Source organism: Rhagoletis zephyria, unplaced genomic scaffold (genome assembly GCF_001687245.7).
Source record: "Rhagoletis zephyria isolate East Lansing unplaced genomic scaffold, Rhagoletis_zephyria_1.1 Rzeph_scaffold_00009, whole genome shotgun sequence".
NCBI lineage: Eukaryota > Metazoa > Arthropoda > Insecta > Diptera > Tephritidae > Rhagoletis > Rhagoletis zephyria.
In genome coordinates, this window is record NW_016157093.1 from 67,164 (window position 1) to 94,109 (window position 26,946).

Sequence of the window (26,946 nt, forward strand, 5' to 3'; positions counted from 1 at the left end):
GGCGATTTTTTTGCATCTTCAAGAAGACGCCACGAGCTTGCGTCGTATCTGAATCGTCTAATTATTGAATGGGAGGTTCATTCGGGCCCATTTAACATCCATTGTGAATATCTGACGTGCTCATCATATAACCTTCAAAATCCAATAGGTCAAAATGACGCTCGAGTAAATCCCGATTATGCTAATAAGGTGCTATAAGGGGTCAAAGTTCAGGTCTTCGAAAAACTAAATTCCTTATATTTCAAACAATTATGAACTGATTTTTAAAAAATTTATATCGTTGTAAAGGTGATTAAACCCCCTTGTAAAACCATGTAAATCCAAATTTCTTACTTTGTACAAAAATTAGAATTAAAAAAAGTGACATACTTTTGTTAGAAGTGTCTACAAAAACCGTTGATTTTTAATTTTTTGTTTGCTGATGGCGTCACGCATTTTCTTCCATAAAAAAGTTACTATGTTCGACAATTTGTTTTGTATGGAAGAAAATAATAACGACGATATAACCAAAAATCAATGCGAATTCTTAGCCTATTGAAACTTGTATCTTAATAAGCTACAAAATTACATACCTGAAATTTCTATAAAAATTATGAATACAAAGTTTTTTGCTGTGGCATTTCAAGATGTCGTGCACCAATTTTTTTTACTAATGGTATATATACATTAGACTGCATCACTGCATTGGAATTATAAAATCTATTATATTTTAAGACGTCCACCAAAATATTTCGGAAAAATTTAAAGATTTATACAAAATTTTGGAAATTCAACAAATTTTCAACTTTTTAATCAGAATCTTTACAACATTTTTGGGTATGCAGTTTTCTAGCCCATACAATTTTAGTCTAATAAAGTGCAACAGTTGATAATTGTTTTTTGAAGACTACTTTTGCGGTTTGTTTTTATATAACAAGTGTAATTTACAAAAAATGGCGTGGATTTTTTGAAATTTTGTTGCTAAGAAATTCATGCTTATATGGAAAAAGTGCAAAAATCCGTCATCAAAAAAAATCTCAGAAATTAACGAGATTTTTTAGCCATTTGAAACTTGTACTTCATTAGACGTATTTTCAATACCAATTCGTAAACCAAAAAACTTTATTTTTTTTTAATTCAACGGAATTTTCTCTTTCATTTGGTTCCCATACTGTTACTCTACATTGCACTAATTTTTTAAGTAATTTTTTGAATTAATCATATCTTTAAAATTTCAAAGTCCTTTAAAAAAAATCCTGACGTCAGAGTGAAAAACTAAAAAGGGATAGTTTCGTGAGTATATCGATTCTTTCGTGTGTTCTGAATTTTTTTTTTTGTTTTTGTGGCACAGTGTAAAATAAAAAAAGTTGGTATCACTTTCTGTTTTAAACACCTAGGATATAACTGACCATTATAAAGGACCCTGAATGACGGCAAAGCTCAAAGCTTTACAAATTTGTTGATGTGCCGGTATACATATTTTAAAATGCTTAGAATCAGTGGTTGAAATTATACTGAAGGAGTTAAGAAGTCTTTAGTTTAAAAGTATGATACTAAATGCCTTTCACAATAAACGCCGTAAATTTTCTGGGTTATCAAGCCTTAAGAAGTACAAGATTAATTGTTGTCTTTCACGAATTTCTTTAAATAAATCTTCAACTAAATACTAACTAAATACTGAAGTATATTTACGAATATCACGTTTTATTATATACTTAAATTTAATTTCTTAATTTCAGTAAGTATTTCTTTACTACATTCACCCGAGTTTCGGGGGTTACTACTAGTTTTAATAAATTGTCAGTTTAATTTCTTATAAAATTTACCTTTAGGTTTTTGCATCTAAAGCATACATTTGTTTTCGAGAATCATTGTGAAATAATTGTAGAAACGATTAGCCGATTTGCTGAGCAACCGAGAAGTCTGCTTTTTTANTTTATATATAACTCGATTATGTATGTATGTATGCTACTCCACAGATCGCCCTAACTAAGTCGTTTGGCCTCACCGACCAATTCCGCAAAAAAGCGCAACAAACTTTCCCTTAAATTTCAATCTTTTTTCTCAGAAGCTCTAGAATTTTTTACAACGCTTTTATCAACTTGCAATGTTGTGTTCCAGAAACTTTCAATGTTGTGTTCCAGACACATTCAATGTTGTGTGTCCGACACCATAAAGCAAAGCTTTGAAAAGCTCCTATAAAAAAGCATAGTGAATAGGGTGAGGTAGATGACATCTAGATGTCGCCCTATGTACTACGTTTGCTACACCGGAAATAGACGACACGCCATTTCTTTAAATAAAATTAATTGGTGCTCGTTTGTATGTACATACATATGTAAATGCATGTGTGTGCACCTTTCTATTAATATCGTTGAATTATTTTAATATCTATTGCAAAATTTTATTCAGACAGGACTAAAAAGTAGAAAATAAATAATATAAAAAAAACTTTTTAATATACAACGCTTTTATAAATGGACTAAAAAGTAGAAAATAATATTTCTCAGTCCCATAGAATTTGTTTTGATAACTTTTGATTTTGAAATTTTAGCAAAAGTCATTATAAACAATCTATGAAATTGAAAATGAAAAGCGTGGGGCGCATGTATTACACTTGAATTGATATGAAAAGTAATATATGAATGTATGTATGTGGGTATATGAATAACGACCGCTTAAAATCGATTTCAAAGTTCTACTTTCGCTGTAGAAATTTTAGGTCTACGTTATGTAGTTTGACTATTGTCAATTAAATCGAATGCTTTGTATTGCATGCGCCCCACGTTTTTCATTTTCAATTTCATAGATTGTTTATAATGACTTTTGCTAAAATTTCAAAATCAAAAGTTATCAAAACAAATTCTATGGGACTGAGAAATATTATTTTCTACTTTTTAGTCCATTTATAAAAGCGTTGTATATTAAAAAGTTTTTTTTTATATTATTTATTTTTGTAAATCAAATCGGCAAGTGCATATCGTTCCCCGCATGCTAGAAACATGAATGTGCGAAAATTAAAATTTTGGGAAATCAAGTTTGATGTTTGTTAGGAGGCTTAACTTAGCATTCAAGTAATTGACTTTGTGAAATATGTGGTTTCCGTGTACGCATGGTATTCTGGGTTTTGGTATAAGATAGGACATTCAAAAGTTAATCAAGTCGACCCAGTAACTTAAAATTGGTAAATTTGCACATTCATGCTTCTAGCATAAGGGTGACGATATATTTATGTACATACTTCAGATTTATTAATTTTTTCACGCCTGTCCTACATATTTTTGTAGTAAGAAAATAGCCATCATATTTCCTGTCAATATTCTTATATTTGTATGAAAACAAATCAATAAAATTAAAGTTCGGTACTCCACTCTACTTACTAAACTAAATTTATGTTTTGCTATTAGTTAAGATTGTCTTTTAAAATGCATCCATTTAGTTACACATATGTATTTATCAATAAGGATTAATCAATCAACTACATTAAACTTTTGAGGAATTTTTTTGTATGTTAGCCCAACCCCCTCCCGCCCGTATCTTACCTACTACGGTTTAATAAACCAATTGCATTCTGTTTTTAAATTTTGATGATAATTGATGTAATCTTAGCGTACATTTGGTTTAAATTATAATTAATGCAATGGTCTGTTAGAATAAATTATCCCTGTAGACTAAAAAAATAAATAAATAAATAAATACATTTTTATTTGTTAACACAGTCAGACATGAAAATTTTCTCCGAGATAAGTCTAGTAGTTTCTAACAGATTCTGGGTCGCTAAATTTGTAAAAATATAAACTTCTACATATATTTAAATTTTAAGAAAATAGCAAAATCTGCCAAAAACCGCCCACTTTTTTTTTTTGTAAACAGTTAAAACATCGGCTGCCGGCTAGATCGAATTTTCTTCGACTGTTTGTTGGCAACACTGCATCTAAGCCGCTCACCGTCTGGGGCAAATGACAGCGAATATATCCCACACGATCTTCAAAGGTGACACAACTCAAAATTACACTTTCGTCAGAAAATGCGAACAACTATTTCTTAGCACATGCTATCATCATATGAGCAAGGATGACTTTACCTTAGGATTTTTCAACAAGTTATAAAACAACTTGCTCCAGCTTTTGCTGAAAGGTAAATAAAAGCTCTGTGTATATTTTTAGTGCATAATTTCAAAAATGCCAAGTTTTGAGTTGTGTCACTTTTGAAGATCGTATGTATTTATATTGGCGAGCATGCTCGTACGCATGTTTGTCATGTGTGGCTAGCTCTAGATTGAGATTTGCTCAAGATTATTTTTTTTTTATCTCGAAATTTCTGCTGGTGATATTTTTACATGCTTTGAATAAAAACAAAAAGATAAAATATCATAAAACTTAGTTAAACAGTAACTACTTTGCGGGGTTTTAGAAGCTTGGCGGCATCCGCTACACTACGCTATCTAAAATGCAATGCTTTATTTTCGTGTCCTTCACCGTCTTCTGGGTGCTTCTGCTTATTCTTTGTTGACGATGTCAAAGAATTGGCCGCTTATCATTTCCAGCGGCTACCCGCGGTTAATAAAGAAAAAAGTAAGCATCACAAATCAATTGATTGTTTGATTATCTTATTCATTTTTGTACATAGTATGTACATGTTCATGTTCGCATGAATATGTGCTTGTGTCTTTTAAATATTGAAGCAAAAATAAAGAGCATTCCTATGGGTACATCATATGCATGTATGTATGTATGTCGCTACTTTACCTACGTATTTTTGTAAACATATGTATATACATTCATACATACATACATACATATGTACATATGAGTTGCCGATATATATGTATACATATGTATGTATTTTTAAATTGCCGATTTATTTACATATGTACATACATAACTACATTTGCACATATTTGGTATGCATTGCTTCTTTACACATTTTAAATATCAACGCTTTAGTACAAATTTGATGTTTAACTGGTACGGAATGGGCGAAGCTGATCAGCAGCCAACTATCATGTCTTCCTTTAATTTTATACGCGGTATGCTTTTGTTGTTCAACTCATTGCTATGGGTGAGTAAGTGGGTGGTTAAGGATCACTTCATATTTAAATATTGCAATTTCAGTTCATTGGACTTTTAATTATCTTAACCGGCATTTGGATGCAAACCGATTTTCAAAATTATATAAAAATCAGCGATGGTTACTCGATTTATGTGCCCTACATCTTACTTGCCGTGGGTGGCATTCTGGTGTTCGTTGCTTCGCTGGCCTGCTCTTGTATTGTAAAAGTCGATCCTACGATGTTAGTCATTGTAAGTTGAATATTTTGGTGTAGACAAATGGTTTTTTTTCTGCTCATATATAATATGAAATTATCGCCTCCACAGTATGGCGGTTTCTTGATTGCCGCGATGTTTACCTTAATACTACTTTCCATATACGTTTACGCTTACAAGGATAATGTGATCGCCGGCCTATCGGATGGCATTGGATCGGAAGTTAAAAACTACAAATCTTACATTAATGATCATTCACAAAGAAATAACGGATCATTGATCGATTACATTCAAAATAACGTAAGTACGCAAGTTGATTAACCTCTCTTAATAGGGGACTTTTTAAATTTTCCGTCCTATAGTTAGCATATAGTTTGAAAACAGTTTCATATGCTAACCGTTTAAATTAAGTAAAGTTGGCTGACAGATAAGATCTCAAATAGAGCAATTGTTTACTCCATAAGTTACTCATCATACCCGTGCTGGTGTATGGCGCGGAGGCATGGACAATGAAAACATCTGATAAGAGGGCTCTTGGAGTTTTCGAGAGAAAGATTTTGCGAAAGTTTTACGGACGTATGCGCGTTGGCAATGGCGAATACCGCATACGATTTAACGATAAGCTGTATGAGCTTTACAACGACTATGCTGGCTTGGTCATGTGAAAAGTAAAGTGCAGAGCCAAGTTAGCTAAGTCGCGATTTATTGAGAACCATACCCCAACTCGCTCGTTCCCATGCCCAGTGGTGTGCTTTTTCATACCCGTGCGCATTTGTGCATAAGGATATGTTAACTCTGTCCGTACAACGGTTCTTTGTAACAGCCAAAGTGCACAGAATGAAAAGAGAAACCGTTTAAGCCATGCTTGTCTGTCCGTCCGCCTGTGCACACGATGACTGGAGTAAAAATTGAGATACCTTAACGAAACTTGGTATGTGAATTTCTTTTGAGCTAAGAATGGATGGTATTAAAAATGGACAATAACCACGCCTACCTTCCATGTAATGGTAGTTTGCAGAAATACACAAACTTATTGTATATGGGTGTTTCCATGATGTGGGACATGATATTCGTACGACTTTAGAGTTAAATAAATTGTACTAAAACGAAAGTTCCGTATTAAACAAATTACCGTTGTGTAGCTTTTATACCGTCCGTCCTGGTGTCGGGAAAATCGATGAAAAGGAGGTCATAACGGGCGTGACAAAAGCAGAAGTGGTTTCAGAGTATATGTAAAAATAAGCAAAACTCTGCGAATTCTGTGAAATTTGTCTTTCTTTGTCTGAAATGCTGCTCATTGCGGGACCATTTCAATAGTATTTCGTATGTTTTAATTTTAAGCCGCACAGCCGCTTTGCCGCTGGTCTAAATCTGCCACAAATTTCAGAAATACGAATATTTAAAGACGTCAATTTATTCAAAGTTGAAATGCTCGTCGTCCCATTGTCCACGGTACCCGCCGGCCTCAAAGCTTCCGTGGAATCTTTCTTTCGAACACTCTAAGGGTAGTTTAATCGGTCTCTTTGTGCTGTTAAAAATTTTCTAAATTTGTTTTTTTTTTATATTTTTTTAAGGCCAACTCTAGTAAACACTTATTCAAACTCAATATATATACATACATATGTATAATAAGAGAGATGAGATTTTTGAGACTCTCATTTCTTTTTGCAAGCTTTTTTCTTTTGACGTAGAATACGTCTAACGTTTCGATATGAAGGCTATGCTCAAATGTTGTAGTTGTAATTTTTAGAGCTTTACGAAAACGCTTATTGCACGCGAACTAATGAAGCGAAAAGTGTGGCGTTTCAAAGATAAAATTCCACGCCTTGCGGCAGATTCGTTTTTATAAGTAACCAATTCGGTATCAGTCGTAGGAACAATTGGCTTATTTTGGGGTAAATTTTGAGCCTTTAAAGTGCTCTAGCAACTTATGATTGGCAGATAAAACTTTCATTTTCTTTGGAGTAAAAGAAACATTATCGTGTACAAATTTTATATAAATTCAACAAATGCCGAGCATTTAAAGGCAAAAAATGTTTGAAAAAATTTGAAAATTTTTTTTAATAACAAAATGCTTGAAAACCGCTCGAATAATTTTGTTTTTGTCTTCTTTAATCAATTCAGGTGTTTTCCTTTCGTTTGGTATATGTATGGAAAGTATTGGTTGATATCTTCTAAGTATTTTTATTTTATTCAAATATAAGGGCATAAATGATTTTCCATACAAAATCACTTCATCATCATTTTGCAAACACGTGTATGCGCTGCATGTGAGAGAAGGAGACAAAAAGTATGTATGGTTTTCACTATGTCAAATTCAGTGGCATTTGTTGTCAAATAAGTGAAGACACATTGTCAAATGGCANATGGTAATAGTTCCCAATCCTTGGTAACAGTTCCCAAATATTGTCAAAATTCGGGAACTAAATATCTTTAGTTGTCGAAACTAATCCTTTTTCTCAGTGTAAAGATGAAGATAGAGGAAGAAAGATTAAAATAATGATAATAATAGAGAAAAGGATATGGACAGAGAGTCACTCTGGGGNAATTTGAAAATTTTTTTTAATAACAAAATGCTTGAAAACCGCTCGAATAATTTTGTTTTTGTCTTCTTTAATCAATTCAGGTGTTTTCCTTTCGTTTGGTATATGTATGGAAAGTATTGGTTGATATCTTCTAAGTATTTTTATTTTATTCAAATATAAGGGCATAAATGATTTTCCATACAAAATCACTTCATCATCATTTTGCAAACACGTGTATGCGCTGCATGTGAGAGAAGGAGACAAAAAGTATGTATGGTTTTCACTATGTCAAATTCAGTGGCATTTGTTGTCAAATAAGTGAAGACACATTGTCAAATGGCATCAGAAAGCGGTTTGTCGATTGATTTGGAACAGTATAGGTCTTTAGTCGTGTATATGCGCTGCGAAATCGGCTGNTTATGAACCATACGTTAAGTTGAATGGAATTTGTAGAAATATGCTTCAAAGAAATATGTATTAGTATTAACCAAACCCTTCAACTAAATTAACGATTTGTTACAACCTAGATGAATATTAGAAGCTTTAATATATTTAGTTATAATAGCCAATCGATGGTAATAGTTCCCAATCCTTGGTAACAGTTCCCAAATATTGTCAAAATTCGGGAACTAAATATCTTTAGTTGTCGAAACTAATCCTTTTTCTCAGTGTAAAGATGAAGATAGAGGAAGAAAGATTAAAATAATGATAATAATAGAGAAAAGGATATGGACAGAGAGTCACTCTGGGGACTATTTTGGGATTTTAGAGATTTTCGGAATTCTCGGGACTTATCGATATAATAATCGATATTTTATCGGTTTTGTTATCGATATTTTTTTTTAACGATTTTGTTATCGATAATGACATTGATTTTGCTACCGATATTTTCAGTACTTATCGATATAATAAACGATACTTTTTATCGATTTTGTTATCGATATTTTAAAATTTTGAAATCGGTTTTTTTTATAGATTTTGCAATCGATTTTGTTATCGATATTTTTATCGATTTTGTTATCGATTTTGTTTTTGATTTTGCTATCGATATTATTATCGCTTTTGTTATCGATATTTTTTTCTTAGTATGTGCTTTATTTTTTACTTGAATGTGCNATGCGCTGCGAAATCGGCTGTATGCCAGTTTTTGGCCCATAATATCATCGGTAAAGGTATGGATAAAGGAGATAAAGTTGTGTCAAAATATGTGGCAAAATTTTGGCGTCAAAATATGACATAGTGAAAACCAGTCCTTAGACGCAATATTTATAAAAGGCAAAGGTGAAGGGGAATATGTGGATGAAGAATATGATAAACATGAAAGTAAAAACAAAGATAAATATAAAGAAAAATATGAGGGTGAGGATACAGATAAAAGTAAAGATGAAGATAGAGGAAGAAAGATTAAAATAATGATAATAATAGAGAAAAGGATATGGACAGAGAGTCACTCTGGGGACTATTTTGGGATTTTAGAGATTTTCGGAATTCTCGGGACTTATCGATATAATAATCGATATTTTATCGGTTTTGTTATCGATATTTTTTTTTAACGATTTTGTTATCGATAATGACATTGATTTTGCTACCGATATTTTCAGTACTTATCGATATAATAAACGATACTTTTTATCGATTTTGTTATCGATATTTTAAAATTTTGAAATCGGTTTTTTTTATAGATTTTGCAATCGATTTTGTTATCGATATTTTTATCGATTTTGTTATCGATTTTGTTTTTGATTTTGCTATCGATATTATTATCGCTTTTGTTATCGATATTTTTTTCTTAGTATGTGCTTTATTTTTTACTTGAATGTGCTCTTAACCATACCACGTATTCTACGTTTAAATTTAGCGGCTGTGTGTCCGATACAGCCTGCAGATCAAGACGAAGGAGCCGGACTGTTCCTTTGTTTTGGTCCGTGAAATATTGGTAAAAATGTATACTCTGCTGATAAGAGGGATATTATTATCCGTTGTAAACTTGACCTCAGATGTTGAGCAGATGTTTCTTACAAGAACCATTTTAATTTGTATCAAAGAACTTTGTTGAGATTTATTGTTTGAATGTAAATTACCATTAAAGTTTTTCAGATTATCCTAGACGGAAATTACATTATGNAAGGTATGGATAAAGGAGATAAAGTTGTGTCAAAATATGTGGCAAAATTTTGGCGTCAAAATATGACATAGTGAAAACCAGTCCTTAGACGCAATATTTATAAAAGGCAAAGGTGAAGGGGAATATGTGGATGAAGAATATGATAAACATGAAAGTAAAAACAAAGATAAATATAAAGAAAAATATGAGGGTGAGGATACAGATAAAAGTAAAGATGAAGATAGAGGAAGAAAGATTAAAATAATGATAATAATAGAGAAAAGGATATGGACAGAGAGTCACTCTGGGGACTATTTTGGGATTTTAGAGATTTTCGGAATTCTCGGGACTTATCGATATAATAATCGATATTTTATCGGTTTTGTTATCGATATTTTTTTTTAACGATTTTGTTATCGATAATGACATTGATTTTGCTACCGATATTTTCAGTACTTATCGATATAATAAACGATACTTTTTATCGATTTTGTTATCGATATTTTAAAATTTTGAAATCGGTTTTTTTTATAGATTTTGCAATCGATTTTGTTATCGATATTTTTATCGATTTTGTTATCGATTTTGTTTTTGATTTTGCTATCGATATTATTATCGCTTTTGTTATCGATATTTTTTTCTTAGTATGTGCTTTATTTTTTACTTGAATGTGCTCTTAACCATACCACGTATTCTACGTTTAAATTTAGCGGCTGTGTGTCCGATACAGCCTGCAGATCAAGACGAAGGAGCCGGACTGTTCCTTTGTTTTGGTCCGTGAAATATTGGTAAAAATGTATACTCTGCTGATAAGAGGGATATTATTATCCGTTGTAAACTTGACCTCAGATGTTGAGCAGATGTTTCTTACAAGAACCATTTTAATTTGTATCAAAGAACTTTGTTGAGATTTATTGTTTGAATGTAAATTACCATTAAAGTTTTTCAGATTATCCTAGACGGAAATTACATTATGAGGCATTTCATGTAACCGCGGCCACCTCTGTGCGCGACCTCTCAGGATTGGGATGAAAGTTGAAGAGATTGATAAGCAGATTTCACATGTGAACTTGCAACAAAGTTAAATTTTGCCATTTCCTTGAAGGGCTTTTCATGATTTCAGACCTTTAGTAAATTCAATATAATTTATTAATATTGCTTTTGTTTTTTACACACCTTTCCTCTTTCAAAGAATTACAATTTCAAAAAATTGCAATGTCCATTTATCATATTGCTCGAGCGTTAGACGATCTAGTCCATTCGCCTAAGTAGCCCATTACGCCCATTTAGTTATTTAAAGTTGACATTAAAGACAATGTTTTTATGTAAAAACACAAATTGCTATAATCAAAAAATAAAATCTAAAAGAAAAATGTTTAGTAATTTTTTTTTTATACGTTGCACATTAATGTCAAAAATGTACAATTAAAGCGAAAAAATACATTTTTTTTCATTAAGTTTCGTTGAAAGGTTTCCAAGATACAGCACTTTAAAGAAAGGTATGTATGGCGTTTTCTTAAAATTTAAGTTCCGTGTAAATATGCTGCGTCATATCAGCAAAATATGCTGCACGTATATTCATGTCACCTAGACCTTCAATCTCTTCAACTTTGACATGAAATGCCTCTTATATTCCAGTAAACTCTTGTACAGTTTCGAAAATGAAATTTTAATTCAGTTTATTCAGAATATATCTATTTAATTTGGCAAATAACCTTTTCAAGGAATACAATCTGGTTCTTGGTTGGGTTTCAGTTTAACTCTAGCACCCACGACTCAATGTCCCCTTCATTGAGTATAGACTAGAGAGAGCTTTTAATCTATGCGCGTCCATATAAAATCCACAGTGAGCTTTGAAGAGTTCCGGCCGCGGGCGCTGGTTTGAGCATCACTGGTTTAGACAAGTTCCTGCCTAGTTTATGCTGATTCCGATTCCGTAGCATTATATGCCCTTCTACCTTTGATTAGTTAAATATGGCAGTGTTGTGTCATCTGGTCCTTAATCCTAGAATGGTAAACATATTTTTGTAGCCCTTTAATGGTACACATCTCCTAGAGGCTACCTTTCTAAAAAACAAACATTTCACCTTTATAAAAGAAAAATATTCAAACAAAAGCAAAAACCGTAGTTATTTTATCCTCTGTGACAAAAAAATTAATAAAAAACTTCCATTTTTTCGTAGCTGAAATATGTTACAGTCATATTAGTAGATCACATTTTTAATGGGGGGTATACAGAGATCGTTTGAAAAAAATAAATAAAAATACTTCTGTTCGAGATATTTTTGTGAAATTTGTTTTGCTTATAAATTTGAGATCAAATCATAATATTAAAAAATATAAAGTTTATGGCTAAAACAAAAGTTTGTTATTTAAAAATACATTTGAAAAAAAATACAATTATTGGTAAATATTAGCCCTGTTCGCATACGCACTATCCAGTAAAATTCAGTACTAATTTTACTGGTTTTTACTGGATAAATTTTTACTAGCAACTATTTGCTAGTAAGAAAAATATTACCAAAAGAATTTTAAGCCAAGGTCAATTATAAGCTGGGAAGTGATGTTCAAATCTTCCACCGTATATCTATTATCAAGAAAAACTGTACTGGAGAGTAAGGATGTTTCGAATGTGATATATTTCACATTCGTGAATGCGAATGCGAGTGCGAATTTTCAGAATGCGAATGTGTGTTTTTATTACTTAAAAATTTTGTAAATTACACTGGTTACAGCAAAAATGTTCTATAGATGCTAGTATTCAATCCCTATGTATAATTGCTCAGTGGTTCCAAAAATCGAGACACATTTTTTTCTATGGATAACGTTTAGAGATATTTGTAACTTACCGTTATTCAGTTTAAAAAAAAGTGGTTTCACTTAACCACGTATATCTTACGAACCAATTGAGTAAACGTAGCACGAAATATGGGAAATAAAAGCAAATACAATTCCGTATATACATCACTTTTCAATAGCCCTTATAGTTTCTGAGAACATATGATATCTCAATAAAAGTAATTTTGCTGCCTTTTCTCCCATTAGGCAATTTCTTAGAGGCTCGTATATACGGCCGACTGCGCTGAACAATTGCTCACTTGGAGCGCTCGCGGGTGGAACGCTCAAATATTTGCGGCCCAAATCTGTCAATTTATCGTATTTTAGTTTAGTTTTCCACAAATCGAGAGGATTTTCACCTCGATGAGCTCGTTTTCCTTTAAGATATGCCTTCAATTGGGCTTTAATTTCACATTTTTTAATGTCTCCAGATTCTACATCCCAGCCACCGCTTTCCCTGGAGGAATCTAAAATTATTTCTTGGTTGCCTATAAGACTTTTAGCAGTACTTATTGAAGGCCCATCAATGTTGCTTGATATACTACTTAACCGTTTAGCCCCTGAAGCTAAATCTGGTTATTGTCCGCACCCTGGTTAGACAGACCTAGAGCCATTTCAACAATATTAGAGTGGACTCTCTGCCCATGTTCACATTCTCATTCGCAAAACATTCGTATCATTTGTTGCGAGTGCGAATGTGTAAAATGATGCGAACCATTCGCATAACGAATGCGAATGCCAATATTCGCAACATCCTTGCTGGAGAGTATATATATTTTGGGTTAAGTATTTAACGCCACGGCGAAGGTAGCGAATGCTTGGACAAAAAAGGAGCGGATGCGTTAAAGATAAAGAGATAGAGATGAAGATAAAAAAAGTAAGAGTGCCTGAGCAACACTGGAGAAGTGAAACTTACGTTACCTTATACTCTATCGATAAAAAAATCGGTAGTAACATCCAAAAAAATATCGTTAACAAAACCGATTAAAATTCGATACCAAAATTAATGACAAATTCGGTAAACATGTCGATAGCAAAATGGATAATACTGTTGGTAGCAAAATCGATTAGAAAATCGATGAAAATATCGATAACGAAGTAGATAAATAATTTATTAAAAAAATTCATAACAAAAATCGATTCGAAAATCGATAAAAATATTGATAATAAAATCGATAAATAATCAAAAACAAAATCGATGAATATTTGATAACAAAATCGATAACAAAGTCGATAATAATCGATTACAAAATTTATAACAAAACCAATAACAAAATCGTTTAAAACATCGACTAAAAATCGATAACAAAATTATATCGACAAGTTCCGAAAATATCGATAGCAAAATCGATAACAATATTAATATAAATAATATAATAATATCTATAACAAAATCGATAAAAATACTGATAAAAAACCGACAAAAATATCGATTATTATATCGATAAGTTCCCATATTGAGTCTCTCCGATTTCAAAACCACGAACACCGTTGGAAAGGAACTTTTCCGTAGATGAGCAGAGTTCTTATGGTTTCACAATTGGTTGAAAATTACGGCCAAAACCGTCGTTTAAACATTTCCGTATTTGCGTATAGATGTTGCTGCAACATGTTCAATTTGACATGTTTCGCATGTTGTTTCACTTCGCATTTGAAATTAAGCTTTGAAATAAAGAGAAATATGAAGATGCCGAAATAAATGATAACGATGAAGACAAGAAAGAGAAGGCAAAAGTGAAGACAAAGACGAAAATGGAGACAGTGAGAAATACATAAAAGCTCAAACAGTCAACGACGTAACGTAGACGTAGGTTGACGCAGACACGATCTGATCTACCTTATGGGATTCGCGCGTTAACGAAAACTCACCACCGCATGGCGGTGACGTTGCCGTTGCTTCCCTCTCTGTCTATCAAAAGTAAAGTTGATATGCTGCTACGTACGTCAACCTAAGTTTACGCTACGTCGTTGACTAACTGCGCTTTAAGAGTTAGGGTAACTGAAAGGGTAAGAACATTTCTTGAATTCATGAAGTGAAACTTCTTTAGCGGCAGTTGGTTGGTTGGGAGTAAATTGTCAAATTCAAGGGGAATAATGCACATGCAAATGGTTCTCTAGAGACAACATGCACTTTGTTTTTTTTTTTAAGACAACCCGGTTTCGACTTTGAGCTTCTTAACTCCACGCGGGGTACGTAAATTAATCACGGCGAGAACGTTGTCGCGTACACATGTGTCGCTATTCTCTTTAGTGCTGACCCCATGCGACCTCTAACGTAACATTTTTTGGCGGACTTAAATCTTTAATTTTTTCTTGGTAATCCCAGCTAGTTTTGACTTACATTTTCCATTATCTTAGCTCCAATGTTGCGGTGGAAAGAATCATCTTGACTGGCCGAAAAATTCGCTGCCCAACTCATGCTGCTGGAATAATGGCGTAACAGGAAATTGTACAGAACATCCAATTGGACTTATGCACGAAGTGGTGAGTTGACGAAGCTAGCGCATATGTAAAACTTTTAGCAGGATTTGACCATCCAAATAATATATAACAACATGGGGCAATATTTGTATATCCATTTCAGGGATGCTTACCAAAACTAATACGACTAATCAACACAAATCTCACTAGTATTGGTGTTATGCTGTCGGTACTGGCTTTATTTCCGTTATTTGCAATGGTATTTGCCTACTCCCTGGCAGCCGCAAGTAGAAGAATCGGTTATCAGAGTATAGACTGAACGCTGCCAATGATTGCGTTTTGTAAAATATTCACCTTTGATACATATTTTTGATGTATTTTTAATATCAAATCAAATTGCATACATACAAACATATTAAACTATGAGTTTAAGTATGGTATTTAATAATAAATAAATAACTACAAACAAGCGTAATGCGAAATGAAATGACATCCATGTAAGTATAAATATGTATGCTTATGTACCCGTATGGGTACGTATGTATAAAATTTAAAATTTCTATATATGTACATACATAGATTTTCGTGACCAGAAGCTATTTATTAAGCGTCAACAGCTCGGACGTAGGGTATACACATTTTGACGTACATGCATACATACATACATATAAGTGTGGGAGGAGAACAAATATGTGTACAGATAAGTACTTAAACTAATTCTTGGCCGCATTGCAAAGCAATGACAGATTTCCTTCGATGGCATTTAGACGCGTCATTGATAGGCTATGTGGCGCATAAGTGGACTGTGTAGCGCAGGTGACGGGAGGTAGCGTTTTTAGGCTCTCACTAGAACGAAAACCTGTCAAAAAGAAAGCAAAAATATTATACAATAACATCAATACTGATCGCATTTCAGCTTACCCAGCTTTGCAAGTATTGTATGCCAAATGCGCTTCTTGAAGACAAATATGAAGAATACAAAGACGCCCAACAGCACATTGAATGAGTCGCTAATAACCCAAAAGAACATTTTCTTGCGATCGTATAGCACGATACTCAACAGTTCTAAGAACCAAGTAATGCCCATCACAATGAATAGTTTGGTATTCATAGCGAAGCGAGCCTTATCGACAAAGAAACGACGTCGCAGCATCGGTTTCTCGGCATTAGAACTTTGCATTCGGAAAATTTCACGTTTCACTCGATTGCAGTAGCGTAGCGTCAGCAGAAAGAGCACAAAGTTGATAAGTGAGAGCACACCAATAGGTCCCGAAAAGAAAAGTAAATTCGCCGAAGCAAGTGTGCCATCTGCAGAGGAAGATAACAATGGATCAAGTGAGTGGTTCAAATAGAGTGGCTAAATAAGCTACGCTAATACTCACATGTAAACCAGCATCGGCCTTGCTTGAAATTCGGACGCAAATTCTCGCTCAAAAAATGAGATTTGGCCAGTGATACTGTAATCACAGTCATTAGCGTAGGTAAACCATAACCATAGAGCGCGTATAGAAGAAACCGACCCGTTTCCTTGTTTTTCTGAAATCCGCGCTTGTTTTTTGCTGTCCTGAAAATAAAAAGAAAAGTGTTTTACTATTAAAAAGCGTTTTTGTTGAACAAATGTTTCAATGAATTGAAATTAGTCATAATCCTAATAATTACCATCCCCCACATGATCCACGAAATAAAGGCGTTAGATTCGTCAGTTCTGGTAGTATGTATTCAAAGCAGTATACCCTGGAATTGTTCCTCTGCGAATAAGTGACCAAATAGAGAAGCACTTGGCATTTTTAATGGGCATCAGCTTGTGCGGATGGAAAAGGACTAATGTTTTTTTATTGCACGCAGCCAAAATTGCTTAGGATTGGATGGACTGGGCTTATGAGTAATGCAATGCAAGTAAATTGCGGGAAGTCAATGACATTAAGCTAAAATTCATTGGTCTAACGAACGAAACAACAACCCTCCAACCCTGGCTTCTTGGGCCTTATTTGCACTTCTGTGTGATCACACAACGAAAGGATGTTAATAATAAAGGTGATACGTTTCCCGGTATCGGTAAGGAAGAAAAGCTGACAGCTAATAATAGACAACACGAATTCTTTTGCGCCAGATCTAATATCAGAATCCTGTGATTTTTTCCTGAATGAATCCACTGAAGAAAGGTGAAGGAAAAGAAAAACTGTAACTCAGCCCACTACTTCCTACGATTATACATCCTCAACGAATAATGGCTGTGGACGCAAGAGTGCACAGTGCAGCTGTGCAGTAGAAACACTATTTCAGCCTCTGATATGGCAATGTTCAATTCCGATCTTGAATCAGTTAATAGAGCCTCACCACGGTATCCTTGCCTACTACAAAGGATACAAGAGCTGAAAAAGTGTTTCTGCTGCGCCTTTGAAATGACTGGAGTTTTTCTTAGAGGAAACTTCCTCTGCATTGGGACCTGATTAAGACCTAAGATCTATGTAAAGGGGTCTGAGGGTTAAATGACGTCTTTATGAAGCTATTAAACGCCTTCCGCTCATTGCCATAATAGAGGATGCAGATGAGGTTTTAGGGATGAAATATGCTGAAACTAAAAACTATAGCTTGGATATTTTGTCCGCATAAATGACGGTGCTCACATCCCATCCCATCCTTCGACGCGGAGAGCGCGATTCAGTTTTGGTTTACTTCTGCGCGAGAACAAAGTGGAATGTCAAGAACGTTCCAACAAAAGAACCAAACGGGAACAAAATACGAACAAAACTCTCAGGAACTTTCTCAAGGAGAACAGAATGAAAACGAAACTTTTGGGAACATTTCCAATGAGAACGAAAATATCGAGAACATTTTCAAAGAGGATCGAATAAAAACAAATATTTGCGGAACGTTCTGCTAGAGAACAAAAGATTTGAGAACTTTAAGTTAAGAAAGAGAGGGTCGTCTGCCAGAGGAAATCTGGATCATTTCAACTTCCAGAACGTTTATCATTAGGGCGAATTGTCCACTTATGGAACGACTTTTCATTTCCCGTGCAAGAAAAGTTCATGTCTTAAGTCTCTTGTTGACTTAATTTGCAAAATTGTGTTTCAGTTCTTTTTTGATTAATTTTAATATTCAAACATTTCAAACTAATGAACGCTATGTCAAAAATTTTGTTCTCGCTTTCATTCTTTGCCAATAGTTCAGAGAAGATTTATTCCCGATCGGTTCTCTGTCAGAAAGTCCCTTAGAGTTGAGTTCCCAAATTGTTCTTCGCGAGAACGTTCCTTTGTTTTGTTTCATTTTTGTTCTTTGCCAAAACGTTTCGGAGACTTTTGTTCCCATTTTGTTTGTATTCGCAAAATTATTGTTCTCTTTGTGAATATTCCGCAGGGTTTTTTTCTTGTATAATTCTCCTTGAGAACGTTCTCGACAGTTTTCTTCTCATTTTGGTTTTGGTGTTGAAGCGTTCTTGGGAACAAAACTACGAGTACGATATTTAGTTTCGATTATACCTTTTGCTCTCTTTGATCAGGTGACACCTATATAACTGGTTTTGTGGATTTCTCGATGGAATTTGATTCGCCTTGCTCTCATATTAGGCTGACGTTGTCTTTATACAGAGACAAAATGGCGGAGTCTCCGCCCAACCACAAATCCCATACAAAATTTTTTGGGCCGTTTAATAGCATTTCCAGTACTGTGGTGATAGGTTCATATCCGTAAATCGTAGTCCTTGGTCTGTTTGCGTGGAACGTCAACGTTTGGGAGGCAGTTAGACGAGACTTTGTTCAGTATTTTCATTGGATAGCATTTTCAGGTGGTGGGTCCCAAACCTAACGCACAACCATTGTTCAGGTTGACCAGAGTTCGCGTACGAGAATGCAAGAGTCGGGATTGAGTTAAGGCGTGCAACTGTAAATGCATACCCAGAAGAACACTATACTCCGTTGCATACTCCATATCCTTTATAGTTGATCTCAAATGCATGAGTTATTTCTTATAAGTAGACGGCATTTCTGCCTATACACCTTCCATACCTGAGTGTTAAAACCATCCTAGTTGACGAAAAACATCAAGAATATGTCTTATACATAAATACATATGTAGGGTCTGCTCACTCTATGGTGAATAAATTTGCACACTTTTGTCTGCATAACTGCCATATAACTATTTATTGCCGCCAATCCCCAGGAAGGAAGCAGTTCATATCTAATGCTGCGATAATCGAAACGTTGGATTTACAACTAAGTGATACTTACCAATCGATTTCTTTTTTCACCGGGACTCAAATTTGAAAATAAATTTTTATTGGCAATTTTTATGCAAAATGAAATAAATAACAATTATTTTTAGTTTTTTTATTATAAATCCAAAACAACCATTATTTTTGATTTTTATATTATATGTCTTAGATAATAGTTATTGAAAACTTTTATTTATAAAAGTCATCAATAAAAATCAGTCAGTGACTTTTACTTTTAAAAGTCATCAATATAAATCAGTCACCGACTTTTATTTTTAAAATCATTCGTGTAAAAGTCATTAACATTTTTGCAGCTGAAAAGGTGTTGGGAAACAAAAGTTTACTACAACTTATTGAAATGACTTTTATAAGTATGATAAAAAAAATAAAACTCAGTGACTGATTTTTATTTATAACTTTTATAAATAAAATTACTTACATACATGTATACTATATATTGCATAACCAAAATGCACTTGCAAGAAAGTTTTAGCGAGAAACAGTTTGTATTCAAGCGCTTTGACTATAAATACTGGCAAATTGGTTTTTAGGTTTATTGCCCAGCCAATAAATTTCCTTCGAAATGGACTAAAAGGCGTTACTCTTCCTTCCGGCTTATGCTTTGGTTACTTAAACGGCGGATTGTAAAAATTTTATTACGTTAATACTATGTATGTATGTAGTATCAATGCACATACATTAGGGTGGTCCCAAAAATATAAGAAAATCTACTTTTTGGAATTTTCTTACTACCATCCCCCAGAAAAATAGATAGTAGAAAACAAAAAACCCGTATTTTTTATCTTAAGTCAGTGTAACCGTGCCACCGGGGATTTGACATTTCCATATATGTACTTTAGACGGTCCCAAAAAACCTAAGTTGTTTTTTTCGAACGCATACCCCTCATTTTATTGGTTTTGTCTTAAAATGTATCCAAATAAAATGTTATGCAATTCGGACCACGCCAACCCGTTCCGACTTGCAGTCAAAGTTATCAGAATAAACTTTGTGCAGCTTGCTTTTATTTCTATATAACGCGGTATTACTAAACTCCCTACTAGTCAGGACTTTTTCCAAAGTGCTATAAATTATAATATATTTCCAAAAGTTTACACAAAATATGGATATATGAGTATCAATTAAAAGAAAAATTCAAAGCAAGATGAACTATAACCTTTGTTTTCAATTAACCTTTTGGAGCATGTCAAAACTGTCCTTTAAAAATATTATCCTTCAAGATTTTTAACTTTGAATATTTTTATTCTTTAAAATCTTGGTTTAATTTAAATCCTATAAATATATATTGAAGGATAAAAATTGCAAAGGATATTTGCCTTTAATTCAAGTTATTAACTAGAACTTCAATTAAAAGTCGGCACGGGTTATCGTTATACTACGGCCATAAAACTTCTTATATATGCTATTTAGGATAAAAAGCCCAAATACGGAGGGTATGCATATCAAAATTTGCAAACAAATTTTTTCCATATATTCTTGGGACAGTCTAATGCACATATGTATTTTATATTGGGAAAACATACATATGTACTGGGTTGGTGCTTAAAATATTCACAATGTATCTTGGATAATTAAAAAATTTAGGGTTCGCTAACAGGGTTTAAAAAATTAAATTTGTTTAATTGGAAAAATTCGACACAATTGTCGATTTTTAACAGCTATAACTCAGCGAGTTCATGAATTTATATCAATAAGTTTCAATAATATGTCAAATATATTAGATTTCAAGTCAAAATTTTGCCAAATTTCTGCGATAAAAAAATTTCAAACCCTGTTAGCAACCTCTAAAATGTTGTAAAATTTTAAAATTTCGTGAATATCTTAGTTTTGGTATGCAGAACAAATATGAACAATACAAAAATTTGATGTTGATATTTTAAGGCCCACCCTAGTATATACATAAATAGCTATATGAATTAATTGATTTAATGAATAATTGCATAGTAAATATTGGATTTGATGTGCATGTATAAGCATCGTTACTCATAAATAAAACTTTATGTGTATGTAAGATTGTACATATGTACATACATACATATAAATGTGCCTATAAATACTTAACTGCAGGATATCTAATATACATACAAATGTGTACGTATACGTAACTATTTTACGTACTAAATGATCAATTAATTGTTCGCAAGTGGCTCGTTCACATAAAATTTGTATTGTTTGTAAATAGGGGAGATATTCATAAAAAATTATGCTTCGATAAGAGCACTGCCTCCTGCCAAAGCTTTTATGAACATACAAATGCATACGTGCGAGAAATACCAAAGTACACAAGCTTCGTAAATCTTCGAACCAACTTTTTAGGTGATTCCAGCTCAACATCATACAAAACACTGCATGAGTAGTGGCGCGAAATGCTTTCTAACCTCAACATGGAATACTGTCAAATACATATGTATGTAGTTCCTGGTCAAGGGCAAAGCAGTCGTGCAACATATCATATTCTACCAAAGGCAAAGCTAACTTGAAGATGCCCTGGAAGAGCAAAGATTCGTTTTTAAGAATTTGCGATTATTATTAATTAATTGTTTCGGGTAACAATAGGTTAGTCAAGATGCCATTAGATAACTATTTCCTACATTTCCTGTAACGGTAGCTGCAGGTAAACCATAAAAAGCAGTTATGAAAAAGCGCTTGAAATGAAATTCTCCATAGAGTTCCTCTGGAGTGTTGTTGAAGTTCGAGCTCTGATGTTTAACCCCCTTCATGTCTTGCAAAACCACAGCAGCTGAGATGGAAATGCTGAGACGACTCCACATCATCATCCTTCAAGCAGGTAGGGCAGTAGAGAACCCAAACGATACCAAGTCGTAGCGCATAGACTTTGCCTGGCGGCTTTCTCGCAAGTGCTCGCCTATCCAACTAAATTCCCATGAGTGGACGCAGGAGCTCTAATACCCTATCTGTCAGAAGAGGTTGATTCAAGGAATTTCACAATTCACAGGAACACAAATAAGCTTGATTTGTATTGATTGCCTTTTCGGTATTGTGTACCTGTATCGACCTCCACCTCTGTTCGAAATACGCTGCAGAAATAAGAAAGCCTATACTTCAGATTAACGGAGAACTTACGACAGCGCACCCCTCCTCCAACTTTACCATGTCACACTTTCATTCACCCATTAAGGGGGTGCGTAAGGAAAGGACCCAATCGGAGCCAGCCTCGGAATACGCAGATATTAAGTATATATATTTTATATCATTATTATATGGGGCTCATTCACTGCACGCCTGGTAAACAAGACGTGGCTAAATAACAAGTCCGCAATCAGAAAACCAATTTGTGTATAAGTTTAAGTACCGCAACATAAGATCCCGCAAATGTGCAGAGACTCATTTACAGCTTCTATAAGGCATCGTTGAGGGTCGGAGATAAGCTCAACTAAATTGTTCTCGATTCCGTGCTTACTTAGGGCTTTTACTATCGCCTCAAGTTGGACGTAATTAATAGCCTAGATTTGGACACAATTAAAAGCCTCTCGATATCGAGGAAGACACCAACCATTAAATTTTAGTTCTTAAAGTACTCTTCTAAAACTTAAACATTTGAATTCAACGCTATTTCACTGATCTGACTTTCACGTCGATAGGGACAGAATTTCTTCTGAAGTGTACTGTTTTTATATGCAAGTCAATGAGTCTGTGGAGGAAGGAAAATAGGCTAATGATCTGAAGTCATTATGAGACACGTGAGAGCTTTTTCCTGCCTTTAGAATAAACGTTACCATCAAAGTAGTCCAAGTTTTGGGAATTTATTCTGTAGTAACACACCACGCGTAGATTGGGGTCAGTCAGGTGGGTATGAAACTGATTCCGGCGGCGTCAAGGGCTTAAGGAGCTAATTTTACTGAAGCTTGCGGTGGTATTTTTCCATTAGCATACTAGATGAAGGCAGTTCACTGTTCGCTTAAGCGATTACTCTCACCTCTTGTATGTTTTCCCAAAATTTCCTCCGTTAGTATCGTTTGACTGTTTGCTACATATGTAGGTCTTTATATTTAATATTTTTTTTTAGGTAATTGGATGGCCAAAATGTTTATTTCTTGATTTTTTGGTCATTTTCAAATGCTCCTAATTGAGGTTATCTATTTTTTTCGAGAAAAATGGTATTCCTCAATCCCTTAATATCATAAAAATGAACTGCGATCGAACAAAATTTCAAAATACCGTTTTTATAAAAAAAAAAAACAAAGAAATCTAGAAAAAACGATAACCTTGGAAGGAAAATATAAAACTCATAAAATAAAGAAAGAATACTCCAATATTAGAGTTTAAGTTATGATTTTTATCCCAAAGATCTTAATCGATATAGTCCCTGTTTTTTTCACAATTGTTTTTTAATAATCCTCAAACGCGAGATTTAAAAGTCAAAATTTTTAAAATTTCGAAAAATTTAAAAGAAAAACGTTTACTTATTATTCTATGCATTAAATTTAAAAATAATCAATCAGGAGCTTAACGGTATTGATCTCTATAATAGAAAGCAAAATTTTAGCCGAGAAAAATGGTTTTATATTTTTTCCGACAAAATTTAACTATAATTTATGATTTTTGTTTTCTCGATCGAGAATAATCCTTATTTATGGATTTATATTTTATAATTTATCAAATTTGGTGGTAATTTTGTGATTTTTTTCTGTATTCTGCCTGTAGTATAAGGGTTAAAGATTATAAAAAAAAAATAAAAATCATGAAATATCGATTTTGGAATGATCTAAAAATAAAATTCTTCTAAATAAAAATCTTGTTAGCAGAACAAATCCAAATAATGCTTATTTTCGGTCCCTAGTTTCAATTCAATACAATCCATGGAAATCCATGTTACTCATACGCAGTGTTGACATCAACATTATACATATAGCCCATTTTGGAACAAACTGTGAATACCCCAAATATTTCATATGAAAATAGGCCATGACCTTTATTTTTTCTACCTGATACAAAGTATATTTCGATCAGAATATTGGAAATACGACGCAGTCGATCCGGTCGTTTAGTTGATAGAATATTTAATCAGACCATTAAAATAGGTTTTTGAAACATTTTGGCAATCGAATTAGGTTTTGAAATACAGTTTTTGTTGATGGGCTTGGTAGTTTTTGAACAAAATATGTCTTTACATAATAGGGCATACTTATTTATATGCAGCTGTCACCATATCAATTACCTTTTCATCATGCAATAAACCAAATATTTTTTGCTTTGCTTAATAATTCACCTGTTTAATAATTGGGGCCAAAGGAAGCCGGCGTGTTTAGTTTATCGAGCGTCGCTTAATTAAATTAAACTGATAATTTTTATGCTTTCACTGTTAAAGGATTGTTGTTGTTACTGAACCATCACTTATTGTGAATATTATTTAATTAAAGAAAACAATTGCAATAGGAAAATATGCACTGAAAAAAGATAAATACTAACGCAATTATCCAAAAAAGTAGTATTAGTAATTAGCCTACATAATAATAATAGATTGGCGCTTACGAGCTTCTCCTCCGATTGTATTTTTATGAGAAGGTTTGCCATTGCCTGCTAAGGGGCGATCGCTATTAGAAAAAAAATCGTTTCTTATTTTTTGATGTTGGGTTGAACCGGGCTCGAAATTTTTACATATCGAGGGCGTATATTCAAAGAGTGCTATCTCGCACTTTCACAAAAACTTCTTTCTGATGTTAGCACTTGTCGGAGACAAGTTTATTTTAACTTTACAATTGAATATTAAATTCCTATACTAGTGATATACATCACAAAAGATCAGCATTAACATCAGTTATACAGTGGTACTTTTTGTGAAAATGCGCTTCAGACTGCCAATCGCTTTACAAGTAAAAAAGGTTATTCATCGTAGAAAAATACTCAGCAGTCAATTCATATCACAATTAAAAATATACCAAATTCCCACGTAAGACGTATGCAAGCTATCAATTAATAGGTGAAAGTAAAAATAATTTTAATGTATATAAAATCTCCGTATGGCATGCAATTAATTAATTCCTCACAATCCGTATTGATGCGCTGTGATCAACGGCAAAGCGGCGATAATGGTGAAAATGTGCTGTTCTGCCCATCAGTGGTCGACGTCAACGGCCGATACTACAACTCTTATCGATTTGTGGGCATATGTATGTATGTATGTACATATCTGTCTGAGTGTAATCGTAGAAATGTAGGTACATCTCGCACACCTACTTTCTAATATGTACCTGAAAAATGTATTCTTTCTAAAAAAAATCATATCTAAAAAAAATACTACTAGGGAATCGGCTCGATTGTAGTTCAAAGTGGCTATTTTCTTGCGTAAAAGTATGAAAGAAAAAAAATTGCATTATTTTTATTTATTAAATGAAATTTTTTTCAAATCAAATTTTTTTCTTTCATCCTTTTTCACAAGAAAATAGGCGCTTTTTGTTTGGAGCTATACATAATTAAAAAAATACATTTTTGATATACATATTAGAATATAGGTGTGCGAGGTGCATGTGCACAAATTTACCTATCTCCCTAACTAATGCAGTACCCCCTCTAAAACTAATAATAATAAAAATAATCCTTCGTGTGAAAAGTATTTACTACATTGTAGCATGTACCTCAAAAATGTATTTTTAATAAAAAAATCATATCTCCGAAAAAATTTTAGCTACTAGGGATTCAGCTCGATTGTAGTTTAAGTGCCTACTTTCTTGTGAAAAAGTATGAAAGAAAAAGCAAATATTTGAGGGATTCACAACGGTGTCCTAAGTGTCGTATTGTTGTATGTCGAAAACTTTAAAAGCTTAAATAAATGTTTAGACCACTTGAAACCAAAACCAACCGTTTTTTAACACTGGTAGAATTCATAATATGACTTTGATGGTACCCCTTAATACATTATTTGGGCGTTTTAAGTTTACGACATACAACAATACGGCACTTACGACACCGTTGTGAATACCGCAATTATTGTTTGTGCAAATTTTAATTTCGAAAAAAATTATAAAAACAAGTAATTTTTATGCGTATCGTTAATTTCTTCATGATGAAATGGTCGGATCAAAACCAAATTGATATGGGGTGGTCCCCCTTTCCTTTAAAAAAATTATTATAGAAATCAGTTAATATGGTCCAAAGTTATGCGGTAACATACATAAAAAAATATTCCAACGAATTGATAACCTCCTCCTTTTTTTGAAGACGGTTAATCAATAAAAAATTTATAACAAAGAAAGAAATGCAGGTCTCATTATTTGGACCAACAATAATTTCATCAAAATTAAAAATCATGCACGTACCTGACCGGTTGCCTTTAAATGGAAAGCATTTCATATTTTTTTTTTTACCGCCACAAAGAGTGCCGTGCAGAACAGGCCAGATGAACAAAATGGATTACGAATATTTTTGAGGTATACTTAAGATGCTGATTTGCGATATACCATCCGTTTTTCCAGATTGGTTCTGGTTTGCGAAAATTGGTAGTGGCTGAAATTCGGAAAGCTGTATTCTACATTACCATGTGAAAAATTTATTTATGAAAACGGTTTTGGGAGCTTTGAACTCTCTCAAATGGGAAAAGCGTAGTGTGGTATACTTAAGTT

At 33.4% G+C, this 26,946-nt stretch overlaps 2 protein-coding genes across 3 annotated transcripts in view; one reads left to right on the top strand and one right to left on the bottom strand.

Annotated features, from left to right (window-relative positions):
* The first annotated feature begins 4,893 nt into the window (after positions 1-4,893).
* On the top strand, positions 4,894-15,566 carry LOC108358129 (tetraspanin-6-like). Its single transcript, XM_017609303.1, has 5 exons — positions 4,894-5,040; positions 5,094-5,282; positions 5,358-5,546; positions 15,072-15,197; positions 15,298-15,566. Exons 1-5 carry the CDS (start codon positions 4,936-4,938, stop codon positions 15,451-15,453), a joined length of 765 nt encoding a protein of 254 aa, XP_017464792.1. The 5' UTR covers positions 4,894-4,935; the 3' UTR covers positions 15,454-15,566.
* A 134-nt stretch (positions 15,567-15,700) lies between these two features.
* Positions 15,701-26,946, bottom strand: part of mthl15 (methuselah-like 15) — a 34,707-nt gene continuing 23,461 nt past the window's right edge. For both annotated transcript variants that reach the window (XM_017609291.1, XM_017609283.1), the window contains 3 exons: positions 16,517-16,698; positions 16,056-16,442; positions 15,701-15,993 (listed from right to left, as the gene is read on the bottom strand). In XM_017609291.1, coding sequence (XP_017464780.1) covers positions 15,848-15,993; positions 16,056-16,442; positions 16,517-16,698 — 715 coding nt within the window. In that variant the 3' untranslated portion in view covers positions 15,701-15,847. The remainder of the gene's footprint in view (positions 15,994-16,055; positions 16,443-16,516; positions 16,699-26,946) is intronic.